The sequence below is a fragment of the Pholcus phalangioides genome, unplaced genomic scaffold, assembly GCF_987345545.1.
Source record: "Pholcus phalangioides strain wild (caught in Gottingen) unplaced genomic scaffold, Ppha-v1.0 ptg000029l_1, whole genome shotgun sequence".
Lineage (NCBI taxonomy): Eukaryota > Metazoa > Arthropoda > Arachnida > Araneae > Pholcidae > Pholcus > Pholcus phalangioides.
In genome coordinates, this window is record NW_028301619.1 from 10,201,950 (window position 1) to 10,218,771 (window position 16,822).

The 16,822-nt window shown below is 35.3% G+C and overlaps 1 protein-coding gene across 1 annotated transcript; it reads left to right on the forward strand.

Moving 5' to 3' along the window:
* The first annotated feature begins 944 nt into the window (after positions 1-944).
* On the forward strand, positions 945-16,593 carry LOC149067667 (uncharacterized). The gene is made up of 2 exons (XM_089252462.1): positions 945-1,014; positions 12,187-16,593. Exon 2 carries the CDS (start codon positions 12,207-12,209, stop codon positions 14,310-14,312), a length of 2,106 nt encoding a protein of 701 aa, XP_089108588.1. The 5' UTR covers positions 945-1,014; positions 12,187-12,206; the 3' UTR covers positions 14,313-16,593.
* Positions 16,594-16,822: the final 229 nt, after the last annotated feature.

The window sequence follows — 16,822 nt, forward strand, 5'->3', positions numbered from 1 at the left end:
GTAGGTATAGTAAGAGTTTCAGCATGAAATGCTTTCTTTCTTATTTCGACATCACAAAACAGTAGCTCTCACAATAAATTTTCTTAAATTCGGACTGACCAGCATTGAGACCGGGTCTAAAGCTGACAAAGAAACTGTGTGACATTCTTATCCGTGAGGTTTGTAATCATGGAGAGCAATAAAAGCCTCTAGAAGGACTCGTTATTGCTGTCGAGGATGCGAACATTCCCTGAAGCCAGAAATCCTTGAAACATGATTCTGTCAATGAGAACACGCAATTTTTAAAATAATACAGGGACAGGAGAAAACGTCATTGATACTTTATTTTGGGGTTGTATACATTGTACCAGGATTTTTTTGTGCTGTTCTTAAACTTTCGAGATATATTCAAATGTCTAATTTTCTAATTATGATTGAATTATTACTTGTGACTTTTCATGTGAATTATAAACATGGTGTTAAAGCACCTAATTAGCAAATATATATCAAATAGAGAGTAAACATAGCACCTATATATCAAAGGTTTATTTGCTATCAATTTATCTTCGTATTTGTGACATTCCTTTTGTGCTTAAACGTCCTTAAAGTTTTTTTTGTCCATCTCAAAAGATCTACGTCAAGGCTTGGACTAGAAGTAACCGACTGAAAACTGAGACCTGAATCTAATGGTGACGAAGATGGAAGAGCGGGCATGTGATAATTGGAACATTCACAAACCAAGGTATATTGCCAACTTCCCTGAGTGGATTCATTCTGCACCATGTCTTTCGATCAGTGATACGTCACAGCAGGAAAAAGATGGAATTGGAGAACTATCTATTCTGTGCCAAGCTTTATTTTGACGAATAGTACCACCAGAAAAAAATTGATTCCTTGGTGGCGTAGGAAACATGGATACACAGTTTAGTGAGACGTTATCAACGAATTCATAACTATCTGGATGTTGTCGATGGCTTTCTGTAACTCTGCTATCGGTGGATCTTGAAAGGGTTCTTTGGCTTTGCGGTCGAGACGGTAAATATCCACTTCTGAGAGTATTTTGTTTGTTCCATTCCGGATTTCCTTCCGGGTAATCTGAATTTCCATTTGCGTATATTGGATAACCATTTGGCCATAACTGATATCCGTACGTATGAATCCTTGACTGAGGTGTTGACACGCATGTTGTATAGGGCGCATCATCGCAAATAGTAGATTTCATCATCGGAGGATCCTGGAAGCACTCATAGTACAAAGAACGATTGTGCTGCTCTTCGAGAAGCGTTCCATCTTGCAGTCAAAAATCAATTTTTGAGACGGACTATGGACATAATTCACCTAATGTCCATATACACAGTTTTGTAAAATGCATCATGTTTTTCTCCACAGAAACTCCTTAAAATTATTGTGCGGCTATTGATTTGGAAGAAAGCTATAAAACTTTCTGCTCAATTTTTGATTCCATTCTCACCAAATGCGTAACTTGCGTTCAACTCACGAAAATCTTCATCGCTTGATTTTCTCAATAATTTTCATCTCGTGTAATATTATTCAACTCAACTGTTGGTCACATAAGATTAAAAAATTTGTTTTATATTTCTGATATATACATCTCATTGTGTTTAACACAAAAATGCGAATAAAGTTGTTTTTGTTTATTTTATAAAGAATAACCATCGGTTTTGATTACATGACCGATGAGGAAAGATTCGACTTGGATCATTATCTTTCTAATGGTCATGTCCAACCTCAAATAAGTAAGAATGAAATCAGGACGGACTTCGTGATTTCAAACTTGCCTTTTTTCTCTCTCTCTCTCTGAAGATAAGTGAAGAATTAAGCTTTTTGAGTATCTGAAGTGCTTTATTTACATGGGTAGATTTAAGAGGGGAATTTCTCAACAACTGAATCGTTATTATTAATAGCTTGAATCCACACGTAAACAACTTTGGTACATCGGGATTCTGTTTCGGTCATTTTTCGTGGCCGTGAAGAAAAATGTTCGAAGAAAAAACTGAATATGTCTTGTGGTTGTTGTCAATATCTGATTTTCGTTCCTTGGAAAAGTATGTGCTTGTTTAAAAATAGTTTTATTGATTGTGTGGAGAGGATAAATAGAATTTAATAAAAATACAAAATTCCTGTGATGTCCAAACAACTATATATAATTTAACGAAGAAAGGATTGATTATATACGATAAAAACCCATACTTAACGAAAATCACGGAGCTAATTAATAGATGAAAATCCATAATTACTTTGGAATGTTTTTCACAATTCAAGACTCCAATTATCAACTCTAATCTCTTTACTACACTGCAGTAACGTAATTTAGGCTTATGCATTGCAATGAAAATATGTACAAGTAATGGTAAACTCATGTTTTGAAAATCACAGTGTTTGGTATTTACTGATTTCCTTTAGAAAACAAATCTCTCAACAACATATGCGTAACAATGTTTTGTTTCGCATTTCTATTTCAATGATAACAATGAAAACACTTGTATTTCACTCGTTTACGCGTGTTCGTGTTTATTTGTAAAGGGCATTCAACCGTTTTCTGATAAAATTCACCAAATGAACAAACACAGTTTACAAATAATTATGGATTATTATCATTCATAATGGAAAAGTCGATAGACGAGGCGTTTAGTTTATTTGTGTAATATAATCGTGAATCAGTCCTGACGGTAACAGACACTGTTGGTTTTTTTAGATAAAGATTAATTGTAAGATTTTCTTGTACTTTGGTTTTTCTCTTGGAAAAAAAAGAGGATTTGAGATTTGAAATGATGTAATTGACTTCAAATCGAAGAGGGATCACCCAAAATCAACCAATATCACTCCGAAATAGCGATAAATGAATACTGAGAAGTCCTTTACGTGTGTATCCATTCTATCGTATAAGAAAAACTCTAGAAATGCATTGCCGTTAAGCGATTATCAGTCTCGCATCACGAATAAATAAATAGATAAAAATGTATAAAACAATAGCATTTAAACTTACTTTAAGTAGCTAATAAATGTAATGCTTTGTATCCTAACTTCGTTGAAACAATCAAAAGAGTGGTTACGTGATGAGTGATTTTTCAGGATGTAGTCGTATAGAGACGGACTCTCGATATTCAAGAATAGATGAAAAATGTCTATTACCGAGTGCGTGTCCATTTCTTTTACGGCACGTCATCTCGTCATTGTCTCGTAGAGGGGGCAATAGAATAATTCTTTTCTTTTATATACAATATATATATTATCTTTATTGCCACAGACTTCAAATTTGAATGTCTGGCTGGAATCCAAGATAAAAAGAATAATAACGTTTGCACTAGCCGAAATTGCGAACGCTCATCTCATCTGACTGTTCCAATATGATTAGTTATTTCAACCACCAGTGTTACAAAATAATGGTGGTAATTTCAATGAACTGTGACATTTTTTGCTGTTTCATATTTTCGGATTACAGCGTGACATTATTTTGACCTTCAACTTGTGTATGGATTTTTTCCTTTCACGGTGATTCGACAGTTTCCTGGAAAAAGTGTTTTCTTTCATTGATGTGAGAGACAACGGATGTGCGGCTACGGTCGCTCCATCAGATCAATGTCTGAATAATTGTAGTCATGTGCATTATGAATCATTGTCTTTTTTTTCAATTTATAACTAAAAAGCTTTATTTTAACTAAAACCTATTTTTAAAACTAATAAAGATCTCCATCATAAGTATATTTTCAATGTGTTGAGCCGTAAAACCCAGAACGTTTGTAGGATATTTTCAGAAAGTTTCAACCAACCCAGGAACAAAATTCACCTGAAAGAAACGGAATGTGTACATTAAGAGGTCAGTTAAATTTTTCACGCTGAATTGATAAGTGGTCCAAGCACGATTAAAAGGAAACTTCTCATATGCAAATTTACTTTAATTTAGCAGAATTTGCATTAGCTATACGGTGTTTCATCAACAACATACTAGAGACGTACCAGAGGTATCACTAGTATAGTGTTCATTTTTTTCCGTTTCACGACACTATATCTAGGGGGAAATTTCATTCCAAGTATATGGAGGATTAGACAATTTTCATTCAGAGGAAGTTGATGTTTTTCATTTTGTCTATCTCATCATAAAGATAACAACTCCTCAAAAAGACCTCTTGGCTATATTTTCAATCAAACGATGAAAATATCTCGCACATTGTTAAATTAACTTTTTAATGTATAGGTTTCAAATTTAAAAAGAGGAAAGTAGGTTTTACCACTACCAGTCAAATATATTCAGCAAGGCATCTAAATCAAATCTAATAAAATTATCACATTTTTGTTAGAAAACTAATAAAGATCTCCAGTTGAGACATTTTAGGTAAATTATTCAAATTTTATACTGTACCGCCTATTGAAAAAGGAATATTCGCGCTTTATGATGCTCAAAGAATTGAATGTGAAACTGACGTATAGACAGTTTTGGTTTTCGTGTCTCCCCACACGACTAATTTATGTATCAAAAGAAATTTAAGAGTGCTTTCTATGAGGTTTGATTTCAATTAACTAACCAACCACGCGGCAAATCTTAGTTTTGACTAAATTTCAACATTAGAAATGAAAATCGAATTGTACAGGGCGTCCATATTTAAAAGATCCTATTTTAAAATAGCCTACAGGCGAAACCAGTCATAAGAAAAGTGTGAAATTTTGTGGAGGACTTCATGAAGTGATGGGAATTTGTTTCGGGGGGGGGGGGGATTAGTGCACGCACCAGAGGGCGTTTAATTTTGAATACCTGTAGTAAACATGTAAATTTATGTGATGCCACGCAGCAGCTGTTTTGAAACCTAGAAACATTCGCGGAGATCTTGTTTCTCAAAATGTGTTTGCTGCTCACAATGACGATAAGTTTATGAGATCGCGCTTTCTTGGTCAAATTGTTTCACCAAAACAGCAATTCCGCAGTAACTACTCTACGGAAATATCGGACTTGGAAGAGGATTCGAAAAGGTCCAATGAATGTCAAAAACCTGCGGAGTGTAATAATGAAATTTGAAACCACAGGATCGTTGGTTGTTCGTCCTGGAAGAGGAAAAAACCCGTTTCTATAGGCACAGTACAGGAGGTTTCGCTTGATATGGATGAGGACAGAGCTTCAAATTCTCGTGGTAGCAGTAGTGTCAGACGTGCAGCACAAGCGTTGGATAAGCCACGTTCAACTGTCCATAAGATCATGAAGAGAGAATATCCTCCGATATTATCCGTACAAACTTACACTTGTGCAGCGGTTGTTTCCACATGATTATGACGCTCGACTCCGGTTCTCACTGCAGTTTCTAGCTCGCGTTGAGGTCGATTCTTTGGAATATCCTCTAGACAGACGAAGCGCATTTTCACTTGGATGGTTGCAGTCAATACTCACAACTGCCGAATTTGGAAATCAGAAAATCCGCACGCTTAGAGGTTCCGTTGCATTCACCAAAACTGACATTATGGTGTGGATTTACTGTATCATTTATTCTCGTTCCATACTTCGACGAGGAGTTACGTTCTACAGGTCCAGTGACATGTCCGATCACCGGGAAGCGATATACATTGCTGTTACAGAACGAAATTGTTCCGGCTCTGCAAGCACGTCGCTGCTTTGCAGACATTCTTTATGCAAGACGGAGCTCCTCCACACATTGCAGCGTGTGTTAAGAATGTTCTTAAAACACATTTTACAGAACATGTCATCAGTCGGCACTTCCCCTACTCTATGGCCTCCGTTATCCCCGGCCCTTAATTCATGCGATTTTTGGCTTTAGGGGCATTTGAAACGTCTGGTAAGTCGTGACAATCCAAGAACTTTACCTTACCTTAAAGGCAGCAGCATTTCCCGCCACGCATTGAACTTTTCCCCGCGCACACTTCGGTCAGTTGTGGAACATGCCATCTTGCGATTTCACATGGTATCTGAAAATGATGGCCATCATGTGGAACATGTTTTGTTGCAGTAACAATTGTAGAAGTGTTTAACAATTGTTAAAATTGTAAACGTTTACCTAAATGTGTCATTTCTTAATAAAGCGCCCTGTGGTGGCGACATGTGTAACTAATCCCTCCTCCAAAACAAATTCCCATCACTTCCATCCCCTCCACAAAATTTCACACTTTTCTGATGACTGGTTTCGCCTGTAGTCTACTTTAAAATGGGATCTTTTAATTATGGACGCCCTGTATGTAAATTCTCGACTACCATTGGCATAAAATAATATTTGTTTTACACAGGCCATATTTGAATGGAAAATTTTTCGGACATGCATACGAGTTAATAAAGTCGGAAAGGGAAACTGAGCACACAGATAATAATAGTGTACCTTAAAAATACTAAAAGTCACCTCTCGTGTATGCAATACGTATCTCGTACAGGAACAATACGAAAAGGCAAGCCCTTCAAAAAAGCAGCAAGCAATATATTTCTTTCAATGACCAGGTAGTAAAATTCCAGGCAATAAGTTACATCAATCGGTCGTCAGCGAAGCGTTCAGACAGGCGAGCGAGCAATATGGTTCGAGGCCGGTGCACTTTTCTCACCATTTACGGCAAATGTTGAGAAACGGCCTCTATATTCAACCATCTCTTCCCACCACCTTAGCTTTCGCTCTCATAACGCGGTACTACAATTTGCACGGACGTTAACTCCTCGACAGTCCAAACTCAACTTATAATGCTTGGTTGATTTTTGTGGTGTTGTAGCCGGTTGTGTGCACTTTTTTATTCTTCACGCAAATCTTTTGCGACAAATCATGTTAGAAAGATGACGAATCGTACGTATGTTTCTAAAGATTCAGAATCCTAAAGCACTGGCACGAGACCAAGAATACCATAGTCTATGGATATGCAGGGTATCCTGTAAGTCTTAACTCGGAATTTATCTCATCAACCGTCCGTCGAAGAAGTGCAGTTTGGTTTAAAAAATGCTCAAAATTTATTCAAAACTCACTCGTGTTTCGAGAAAATACGATGTCATAAAATAGAGAATGTATAAGTTTTTACACGGTCCCCTTGTCCCCCAACTTCTAATTAGAAAAATTTTGCCCTGTCTCACCTGAGGTCAACAGAAAAAAAATCCACGTTTCTAAATGCAATATGCGCTGAGATATTTGAATTTAAAATCAGAGAAATTTTTTTTTGGGGGGGGACAAAATAAACTAATGAACAACGCTTCTTTCCCTCATTTTTACTGTTCTTTCCTAACTTTTCTCCGATTTTAGAATTCATATATCTCAGTGAATATTGCATTCAAAAGCGTGGAATTTTTTTTGTCGACTACAGGAGAGATGGAGCAAAAACTTTCTAATTGGAAGTTAGAGGACAAGGAGATCATATAAAAATTTAGTTTTGTATTTTATTTTATAACACATTGAATTTTCACACTCAAAACTGGTACAGATTTATTCTTGAACACATTTTGAGAATTTTTTAAGTCAAAACCATACCTTTGCGGCGAACGTTGATGAGATAAAGGCCGAGTTAGAACTTACAGGACACCCTGTATATTACTCTATTAAGAATACCTTTTCATATTGATCGTCCGATCAAGTACGAAGACGATTGAATAACTTTTCATTTGAAGGTTTTTGGTTACACACTCTATTAAAACCAATGTACTTGATAGGAAAGGGTTGATTAGTTAAAAAATTAGAAAAAATTCTACCTTGGAAATCGAAGAAGCTAGACAAAAAAAACCTGTAAGAAAATTATGAAATGGTTCTTTCAATTTATTTGAAAATCAACGTTCATACACAGACTGTGTGCGAAGATTTCGAAAAATTTAATAAGGATTCATTTTGGAAATCAATGCTTACACGTAAAAAAGACAAAAATTTTGAGTGTTAATTCGAGAATACTAAATAATAATAATAACAGTAAAAATCGAATTGAAAATGTAAAATACACAAAACTCTCTCTTCTACCCTTTCACAGATAAAATTATCAAATGGTAGAAATAGTCAATAGGATGCCTACTATTTCATTCGTAACTAGAGTAACTAGTATATTTCATCCTACAGATCATATGGAACATCACCAGATGGAAACAAAAAAAATTGACTATGGTTGACAAAAATACCAATTTACAGCGAAAATTGCTTGAAAAATTACTAGTGGGTAGCCAGCAAAAGGTTTTTGCAAATCACAGTGAATTAAAATGTATTCCACGAAAAACACGTTAACCCTTTATTTACTAGATAAATAGGTTAGATAATTTGTGGTGTACTAACTAATTGTTTGAAAAACGTTACTATATATTTTTTTGTCTTTAAAACCTTTTAACGGCCAATATTCACAATAAAGAACATCGGTATTATTAATTAGAAAAAATATTTTCCCTTCATAAAAGCACTTGATTTTTTCCCTATCAGGTGCGAGATTCCAAATTTAATTTAAAAAACAAAAAATCCATTCATTTATTCATTTTAGGAATTTTGGCATAAATTAAAATTTGTAAATATATTTTTAAGGAGGAATAAAAGTTTAAAATTATGAAAATCAATCTAAATCTTAATTCGGTCGTTAAAAGGTAAATTAGAACTAAAACGACCTACCAAATAATTTATTATTTTATCATTATATATTCACATATTTTAATTATATTTACTATCATTTTCTTCTTAGGTGCTTAAAGGGCTATTCAAGTATTACGCAGCTTTTTAGGTATTTTTAATCCCCCCTCCTTCAGGAAAAGTCTGAACCCCCCCGTCAACAAACTTTTGTCCGCTCTGCCTCCCCCCTCCTCTTACTGCATATTGGGATCAGAGGCGTACGCAGGAGCATTAGGGGCTCGTGTTCCCCTCTCCCAAAGACGATCAAAAATTTATTTTGGATAAAAAAAGAATATTTTTCAAAAAAATTTAACCATCGAAAGCAAATACCTTTATACGTTGTTATAGCCAATTTATACAAATACAAATACAAATTCAACGCCACAACAGGCAAAATGCCCAACGAGGTGGCTGATAAGTTATGCTAATTTCAATGCTATTTGAAGGCTATTAACTTCAAAGGTCGATCTTGCGTACTTCCCTGATTGGGATTTTCTTTCGAGAATATGCATAGTGAGTCCGACCGCCACTATCCGACACTCTATAAAATGAAGGGAAACAGATATTTTCTTTATTTTACGCCTATCATGGTAGGCAGGGCTTTGTTTCCAGTGGTGTAGATGGTAGCGTGCTTGCCTGGAATGAAAGAGGGCCTGGGTTGGAGTCTCGGCAGAGACCAGATGATTTTTCTTTCCGAGTTCACCTCAGCATATAGTTAAAGTTTTGAACATTAATTAATTGAGTGGTATAGATTTTCGTTGCGAGTTTGTGCGAATTACAAAGCATTGAGCTCTCGTCTCATCATGATTTCTCTAAATTTTGGAGATGTCAATCAATTAATGTCAAGATGATCGCTTAGAAAAACCATTTGTGTAATTTGGGGTAATTCCTTTCTATATAGCTATCGATGCAATTTGATGGATGTGTCTGGTCTTGACTATAGCGCAAGGTGGGCGCACACCAAGCGTAGTCAAGTTTTTCAGGAAATAACGAAAGATACACGCAAAAATACAGGGACGCGGTAGCCCAATCTTATCGTGGTAGGTCGATGAGATACTCGTCTATATACCAAAGGATGTTTAGAGGTATCGCGAGTTCGATACCCGGTTCGTCCTTGTCAGAAACTTTCCTGACACAAGAGTACAACAGAAACGGTAACACGACCACAGAAAAATATTTCTACCGCAGAGAGTCCCGCACCGTGGGGTTAGTGCACCAACCTCTCGGTGAGTATAAAAAAGGCTGCCGTTCGGAATCGGCAATAAGTTGTAGGTCCCGGTCTAATTAATCCTCGTGTGCAGAAAAGGATTGTGGTGCGACAAAAATGATCAGACAAAAATACACAAATTAAAGATGTCATTAAGAATAGTTCATATTTTGATAAAGGGTGGTTGTGATGATGTAATCATCATTCAAACCCTCCCCCCTCCCCCGTAATCAAAAGTCAGCAAATCTGATTCCCCCGATTCTGACATAATACTTGAATGTTCCCTAACACGTTCTAGAATATTCGCATGTCAAATATGTGAGACTCATATATAAAGTATTTGTCAGCCACCTGGTTGGGCATTTTGCCTGTTGTGGCCTTGTATTTGCATTTGTATAAATGTTTACATTTTTAGTTAAATTGTAATATAATTTATCGGTCATGAAAATTATCTTCAATCACAATTTCGGTAGAGATTCAAAATTCAAGTAAACTTCGTGAAAAAAATTAACATTTTCACAAAAAAGTTGAGACAGAGCGGTGGGCCATGATTCTGGTAAGAAGGAAGGGGGTCGTATACTCACGCTATTCATAACTGTGTTATTTAAAACTAATGGAGCATTATCCGAACGCATGAACATACAATTGTATCTCGAGATGATGCTGATGCATGTGTAATACAGGCGGAATGTCCAAAATGCGTGTAATAAGATTTTTCTGCACTTCTACAGATTCACAAGGTCTGAATGCTAAACAATCATATTGAAAATTCGTCTACAGAGAGAAATCGAAATCTTCGTTATTTGTCCTCGAAAATGACCACAAAGTAAGGCATGTATACTGTACAACTGTTCTGTGCTTACAAGTGAGTGTCTCAACATAGCCGTGACCAATTTAATTAGATGAATGCAAAAGCTGAACGTGAAAAGCATATCCGACGCCTGTTGGGCAATGTGGATGAGAAATTTTGACATGAAATGAAGCGGAAAATTTCTACGTTTCCAATATGCGAAGAGATTGTTTCTTTTCATGGGATTGTAGAACTCCATGAAGTAGAGTATTCAGCTTTACAAATGCACTTTAATTATTTTTAAACGCCGATTTTTGCTTTGCCTTTAAACAGTTTTCGTTTCTCAAATAGATTAAACAATTGTATACTTGCTTCCTCTGATTGGCAAAACACTTCTGAAGAAGCATGTTATACTTATTACCTCATCACAAAATTTCGCAACCCTTTACCACCCGATATTAACATTATTATATTAAGAGTTCTTTTAACAGTACTAATTTATCACCTTTCAAAAACACAGAAAGCAATAGCTATTTTTCAATCAATGACGGCGATAGTTTCTCTTTTTGATTTATTCTACGCTCCTTTTATTCGGTTAAATTATGAATGAATTCGATCATATATATTGCAACATTATACTAATTTCTATTATTAGTACTAATCTAAAAATCATGCAATGTATATTTCATGTACAGTAGTTGCACACCTTCCTGTTGCCAAAAATACGAATCATGTGAAAGTACTGTATAGACATTCGAGATTTTGTTCTCATTAATCATACTACACATTAATTCTTTTTGTTTCTTTTTTCCCGTTTTGTTTTATTTTTCACTAATTTTGTTCACTAATACGTACTTGTATTCGTTATCATTCATTATAAATTTGCAATGTATCAACCAGTATTGGTCTGTTGACTCCTTGGTTGATTTGTTTCTTCTCATCTTGAATTATGCAAGAAACGAAATCAATAAAGTGAAATTGAATTAAAAAAATTCTTGAAAAAGAACATATCTCGAAGGTTATTAATTTGGTGTGTCATGTGATTCGCGTTAAGGGGGCTATATGAGCTATCTATGCTTTATGAGCAATAGAATATATGCGGGTGTAATATACAGGGTGCATGACATTTTAGCGAACCGTTGATCGTAGAGAGGCATACTTTCAATTAGAAAAGTATCCAAATAATGTGTATTACTCCTATATGTCATTCATGTTGCAAGGGGCTGTATAGTTTTTAAAATGAAAATGTTGTTTTTAAAATGAAAAACTTTCTTATACGGACACCCTGTGCTCAAAAACCCAAATAGAAAGTTGTTCTGTCTCTCCTGACGTCAAGGAAAAAAAATTCCACATTTCCAAGTGAAATATTCACTGAGATATTCAAAAAATGGAAAAGAAATGGGAAAACAGCATGGTCTCCGTAAAAAATGGTCTCCGGACCAATTATACGTAGTAGTTGCATAGCTTGGATTAAGTAGGTGATGTTACAATTAATGTGACATACAAGGACACGCTTGCATTAGTTTAATATCGGCAGAATAGGACAACGCTAATCACTCAAAAAAATGAAAAAGCTCTGGTGTGTAAGAATTATTTATAATGTTTCAACCTAAATAAACAACAAACTATTTTTTTAAATATATTTTCAGATTTCTCCGAATCTTCGTCTATGGAAAGTGCGGGTGAAATTTATCATGCGTTGCCTTATTTGCCTCTCGACAATCTCTGCAAATTTTATGACTGCAAGATGGCAACGCTTCTCGAAGAGCAGCACAATCGTTCTTTGTACTATGAGTGCTTCCAGGATCCTCCGATGATGAAATCTACTGTTTGCGATGATGCGCCCTACACAACATGCGCGTCAACACCTCAGTCAAGGATTCATACGTACGGATATCAGTTATGGCCAAATGGTTATCCAATATACGCAAATGGAAATTCAGATTACCCGGAAGGAAATCCGGAATGGAACAAACAAAATACTCTCAGAAGTGGATATTTACCGTCTCGACCGCAAAGCCAAAGAACCCTTTCAAGATCCAGCGATAGCAGAGTTACAGAAAGCCATCGACAACATCCAGATAGTTATGAATTCGTTGATAACGTCTCACTAAACTGTGTATCCATGTTTCCTACGCCACCAAGGAATCAATTTTTTTCTGGTGGTACTATTCGTCAAAATAAAGCTTGGCACAGAATAGATAGTTCTCCAATTCCATCTTTTTCCTGCTGTGACGTATCACAGATCGGAAGACATAGTGCAGAATCCACTCAAGGAAGTTGGCAATCAATACCTTGGTTTGTGAGGGATTCCAATTATCATATGCCCGCTCTTCCACCTTCGTCACCATTAGATTCAGGTCTAAGTTCTCAGTCAGTTACTTCTAGTCCAAGCCTTGACGCAGATCTTCTACAATCTCGAAAAATTTCTGACTACAGCTCTCCGACACCTTTAGCTACTGCGCAACGTAGCCAGTGCTCTTGTTCCACTAATTCCTTCACGGATTCTTGCATTCTTAGTCCTGTTGTTCGGAGTGATTCAGGTCGAAGTTCTCCTTGGAATCAATCAGCAGTCGCTAGACTCAGCGCTTTAACACGTTCTAAAAGTGCTGGAAATAGCCAGGAAATCAAAGTTTCTGATCCAAGAATGACAGACATTTCCATTCTTGACGCCGATAACAAAAGATACAGTATGTCTGGCATATATATAAGTCCTCAAAACCAGAAAAGCTTGCGAAAGTCAGAAATAAAATCAAATGAAAACGGAAACATTGAGCATTCAAGGAAGAAATATAGCAGTATACTGGAAAGATCTTCGTCTTCTTGTGGTTACGAAAGCATTAATAATAACAGCAACTTCTGTAATCGAAAATCTAAGCACTTAAGGCAATTCCAGGTAGATACGCGAGCACCAATAAAACGGGCAAGCATCTGCGGCTTAAACTTTGCTACTAACGAGAATAAAAAAAGTCCTGAGCCAGAATCTTCAGTTAGTTTACCAATTTCTTGCTCACCTACAGATTTGTCATCTCCAGTTAGCAACAAGAGTGATCTTGAATCTTATAGAAATCATAAACGAGTTACTAGACGCAGTGAGAAAGCTATTTGCGAGCTGGAGGAAATGTATAAGAACTTAAATCTCCATGACATTGATTTGTTGGACAGAGCAGAGCGAAGGGATCTGCCAACTCAACATCAGTTGCCTAGACTTCGTGGACGTAGTACTCTCACTAGAAGCAAAAGTGATAGCTTTTACGAAATATTAGGACCAGAGTTCTGTACACCATACAGAAAAGGACAACGTGCTCCTCCTATGAGACGATCCGGAATCCCAGATGTAGTATCGGATGACATGGCACTCAGAAAATTGCGTAAGTCTTTGGCACCAATGAAAATGAACACAAACACTGCCTCATATATGCTGTATTCTTCCCATTTCACACCTTCAATTCCAGTAAAAAATGATGTACTTTTTACAAACCGACCAGACATTGAATACGATGATTTGTCATACAGACGTTTTTTTCATAGCAATTCTAATAAACTAGAGCAACCGCAGCCACCTTTTGGTATTCCTCGAAAGCCTCTGCCACCTCAGAGTATATTTTCAGATTATTTGCATGTAGTTCCTTCATCATTTCCACAACCACTTTGCCACCCGAGAGGTAATCCCGACCTTGTTCGAGATGACTTAGCTTTCCGAGCCTTGCGTAAAGATGAACCAGAGCGTACTATGTACGATAGCTACTCTTTATACTACAGAAAATTGAGATAGAAATGAGAATGAAGCTACTTCTATGCCTAGATGACACTATTGACATAAAGTATAAATTTTCTATTGTACTTCTTTTTCTAGAAATATCCATTAGTTTTTCATCTCTTTCAATTCCTAGCAAGGAAGTGTTACACGATATATATAGTCTACACAAGATATTTTTGTAGAGTTTCAGGAATAATTTACCAAAAAAAAAAAAATCTATTATTTGTGTTTAACGCATTGGTATTATGAAGACAAAACTCATGTGCTGACAAAGATATGGTATGACTGTACTTTATAGAAAAAAAATTGTATTACTATCGTTTTCCAAATATACTATTCACCTTGAGATTTCATATATTAGAAAATATGGTTCATGTACAAAAGATGCAGTATTGCAGAGAAAGGCGTCCTCTTCTTTGATAATACAGTACATATGGAAAACTGGCTGCGTGAAGAGATATTGATGTTTAAGAAAGGAAAACTCATTTATGTGTTCCCAACACCTTCGTGTCCTCGTGAGGGCAGAGATGAATTTTCCTTTCTTATGGTGCGATTATAGTGCACGCGGGTTTCCAGAATCGGAAACACGCGTGCCCTATAATCACACCCTTACCCTTAAACATCAATATCTACTCACACAGCTAGTTTTCCATATATACTGACGAAGCATTGGTCTGGCACGTATACACTATATTAAACTCAAAATGAGGAAAGTTTGCGAAGGTCAGAAATAACATGAATCGTGATTGTAATACCAAACATAAAAAAAATGAACATGGCAGAATACAAGAAAGATCTTTGTCTTTCTGTGACTACAAAAGTATTGAAAATTTAATTATTTTAACTGACAGATGCAAGAGTTTCGGTAAAATGAACAACATATTGTTTAACTTTCGCTACTGAAAATGAAACCAAGTCCTCATTAACTGGAGATGTGTAACAGTTGAAAATTTTTCAACTGAAATTAAATTCTTATTCTTTTATTGAGTTACAGGGGAAAAATATTTTTTATTTTTGTTACTGAATGTTCAAGTATTTGCTAGAAAAACCAAATATATTATAAACTAACCTTCCCATCTATCACTTGTAAATGAAAAAATTTTGCTGCATTTGTATTTGTTTACTCTTCAACATATTCATGTCATGGATGCGATAAAAAGTTTCACTTCTGACTTCTCATGAGATATCGTTACATTCAATTATTTTTTCGAATACTTTTTTTTTGAAAGGAGATGCTGTTTTTTTATTGAACGGAAAAAAACACATACGGAAGTGAACATAATGATAAAAATAACACAATATCACCGAAACAACACTCAACATGAAATATCGCAATTTAATATCACATTTAAATATCGTAATCTCCCCTAAGGGAAACACCAAGCGTATGTCCAAGGCAGATCCATGATATTTTACATTATTTCTATTTCCTTTGACAACACACAATTCACAATTAAGTGAATGTCTTGATTACGCCACTGTCCAACCATTTATTTATGACCAAAAATTTCAGATCTTAATTTCATCGACTGTGTTTATAAAAATATAATTGAAAATATTGAGCTGATAGTCAATATTATGAATATAGATTACGAATGAAAATCAATCGAAATGAAATAATCAAACCACAGAAGGATTTCTTTCCTAGGAAAAAATATTTTACCATCATTCTCTTTTAATTTGATTAAAAAATCGGTTCAAAAATATAAAACTGCACTTCATACGTTTCTGTTCTACAGAGGAAAAAAGATTCAAGTGCTTGGATGATTATGATAGATATAATTTTTAGTTTTATTTCCCTAAAATGCTTTATGTTGAAAAAATATGTAATTCTACGTACATATATACATATTATAAGAAGACACTTTTTTGTGTTTGAAAAACAATAAATTCGGGAAAAAAACCAATAGAAAACTCCGTATACGAAACGGTAAAACCATGCCCGAAAATGAACATTAAGCCTCAGATCAAATTTTAGTGTGATGGAATTAGTGCCAATGAAATGTGTCGTTTTCTGGTCTTTAGCTAGTACAGCGAAATACTGTGTATGGAGATATGGTAGGATAGTTTTTGGATTTATATATGCAAATAATGTGTTGAAATGTAAATTATGTACAAGAGTATATTTAATTTTTTTGAAAGTTTATTTTCTTTTGTGATTGTTAATGAACTTGAATATGCTTGTCTAGAGACTTGTACTGCATGTATATGTATAGTTGGTACCTGCTTGATTATATTAAAACTCAAAAGTTTATCCACCACCGCTGGATGTTCTGAATTTTCTTCGCAATTTTATCAAGATGAATCAATCAAGATGAATTAAAACGAAATTGTGTGAAAAATTCTGTATAGTATATTTGTGTAGGATTTTTAAGTTTTTTATTGACATCAAAAAACCACAGAAGTGATAAATGTTTAAAAATATAATTTTTTGTTTTTCAAAAAGACATTTATTCACTTTCATTTATACAAAGAAAGGGGAAAAAAATATATGCACAACATGTTACAGACTGAAGTAATTTTTG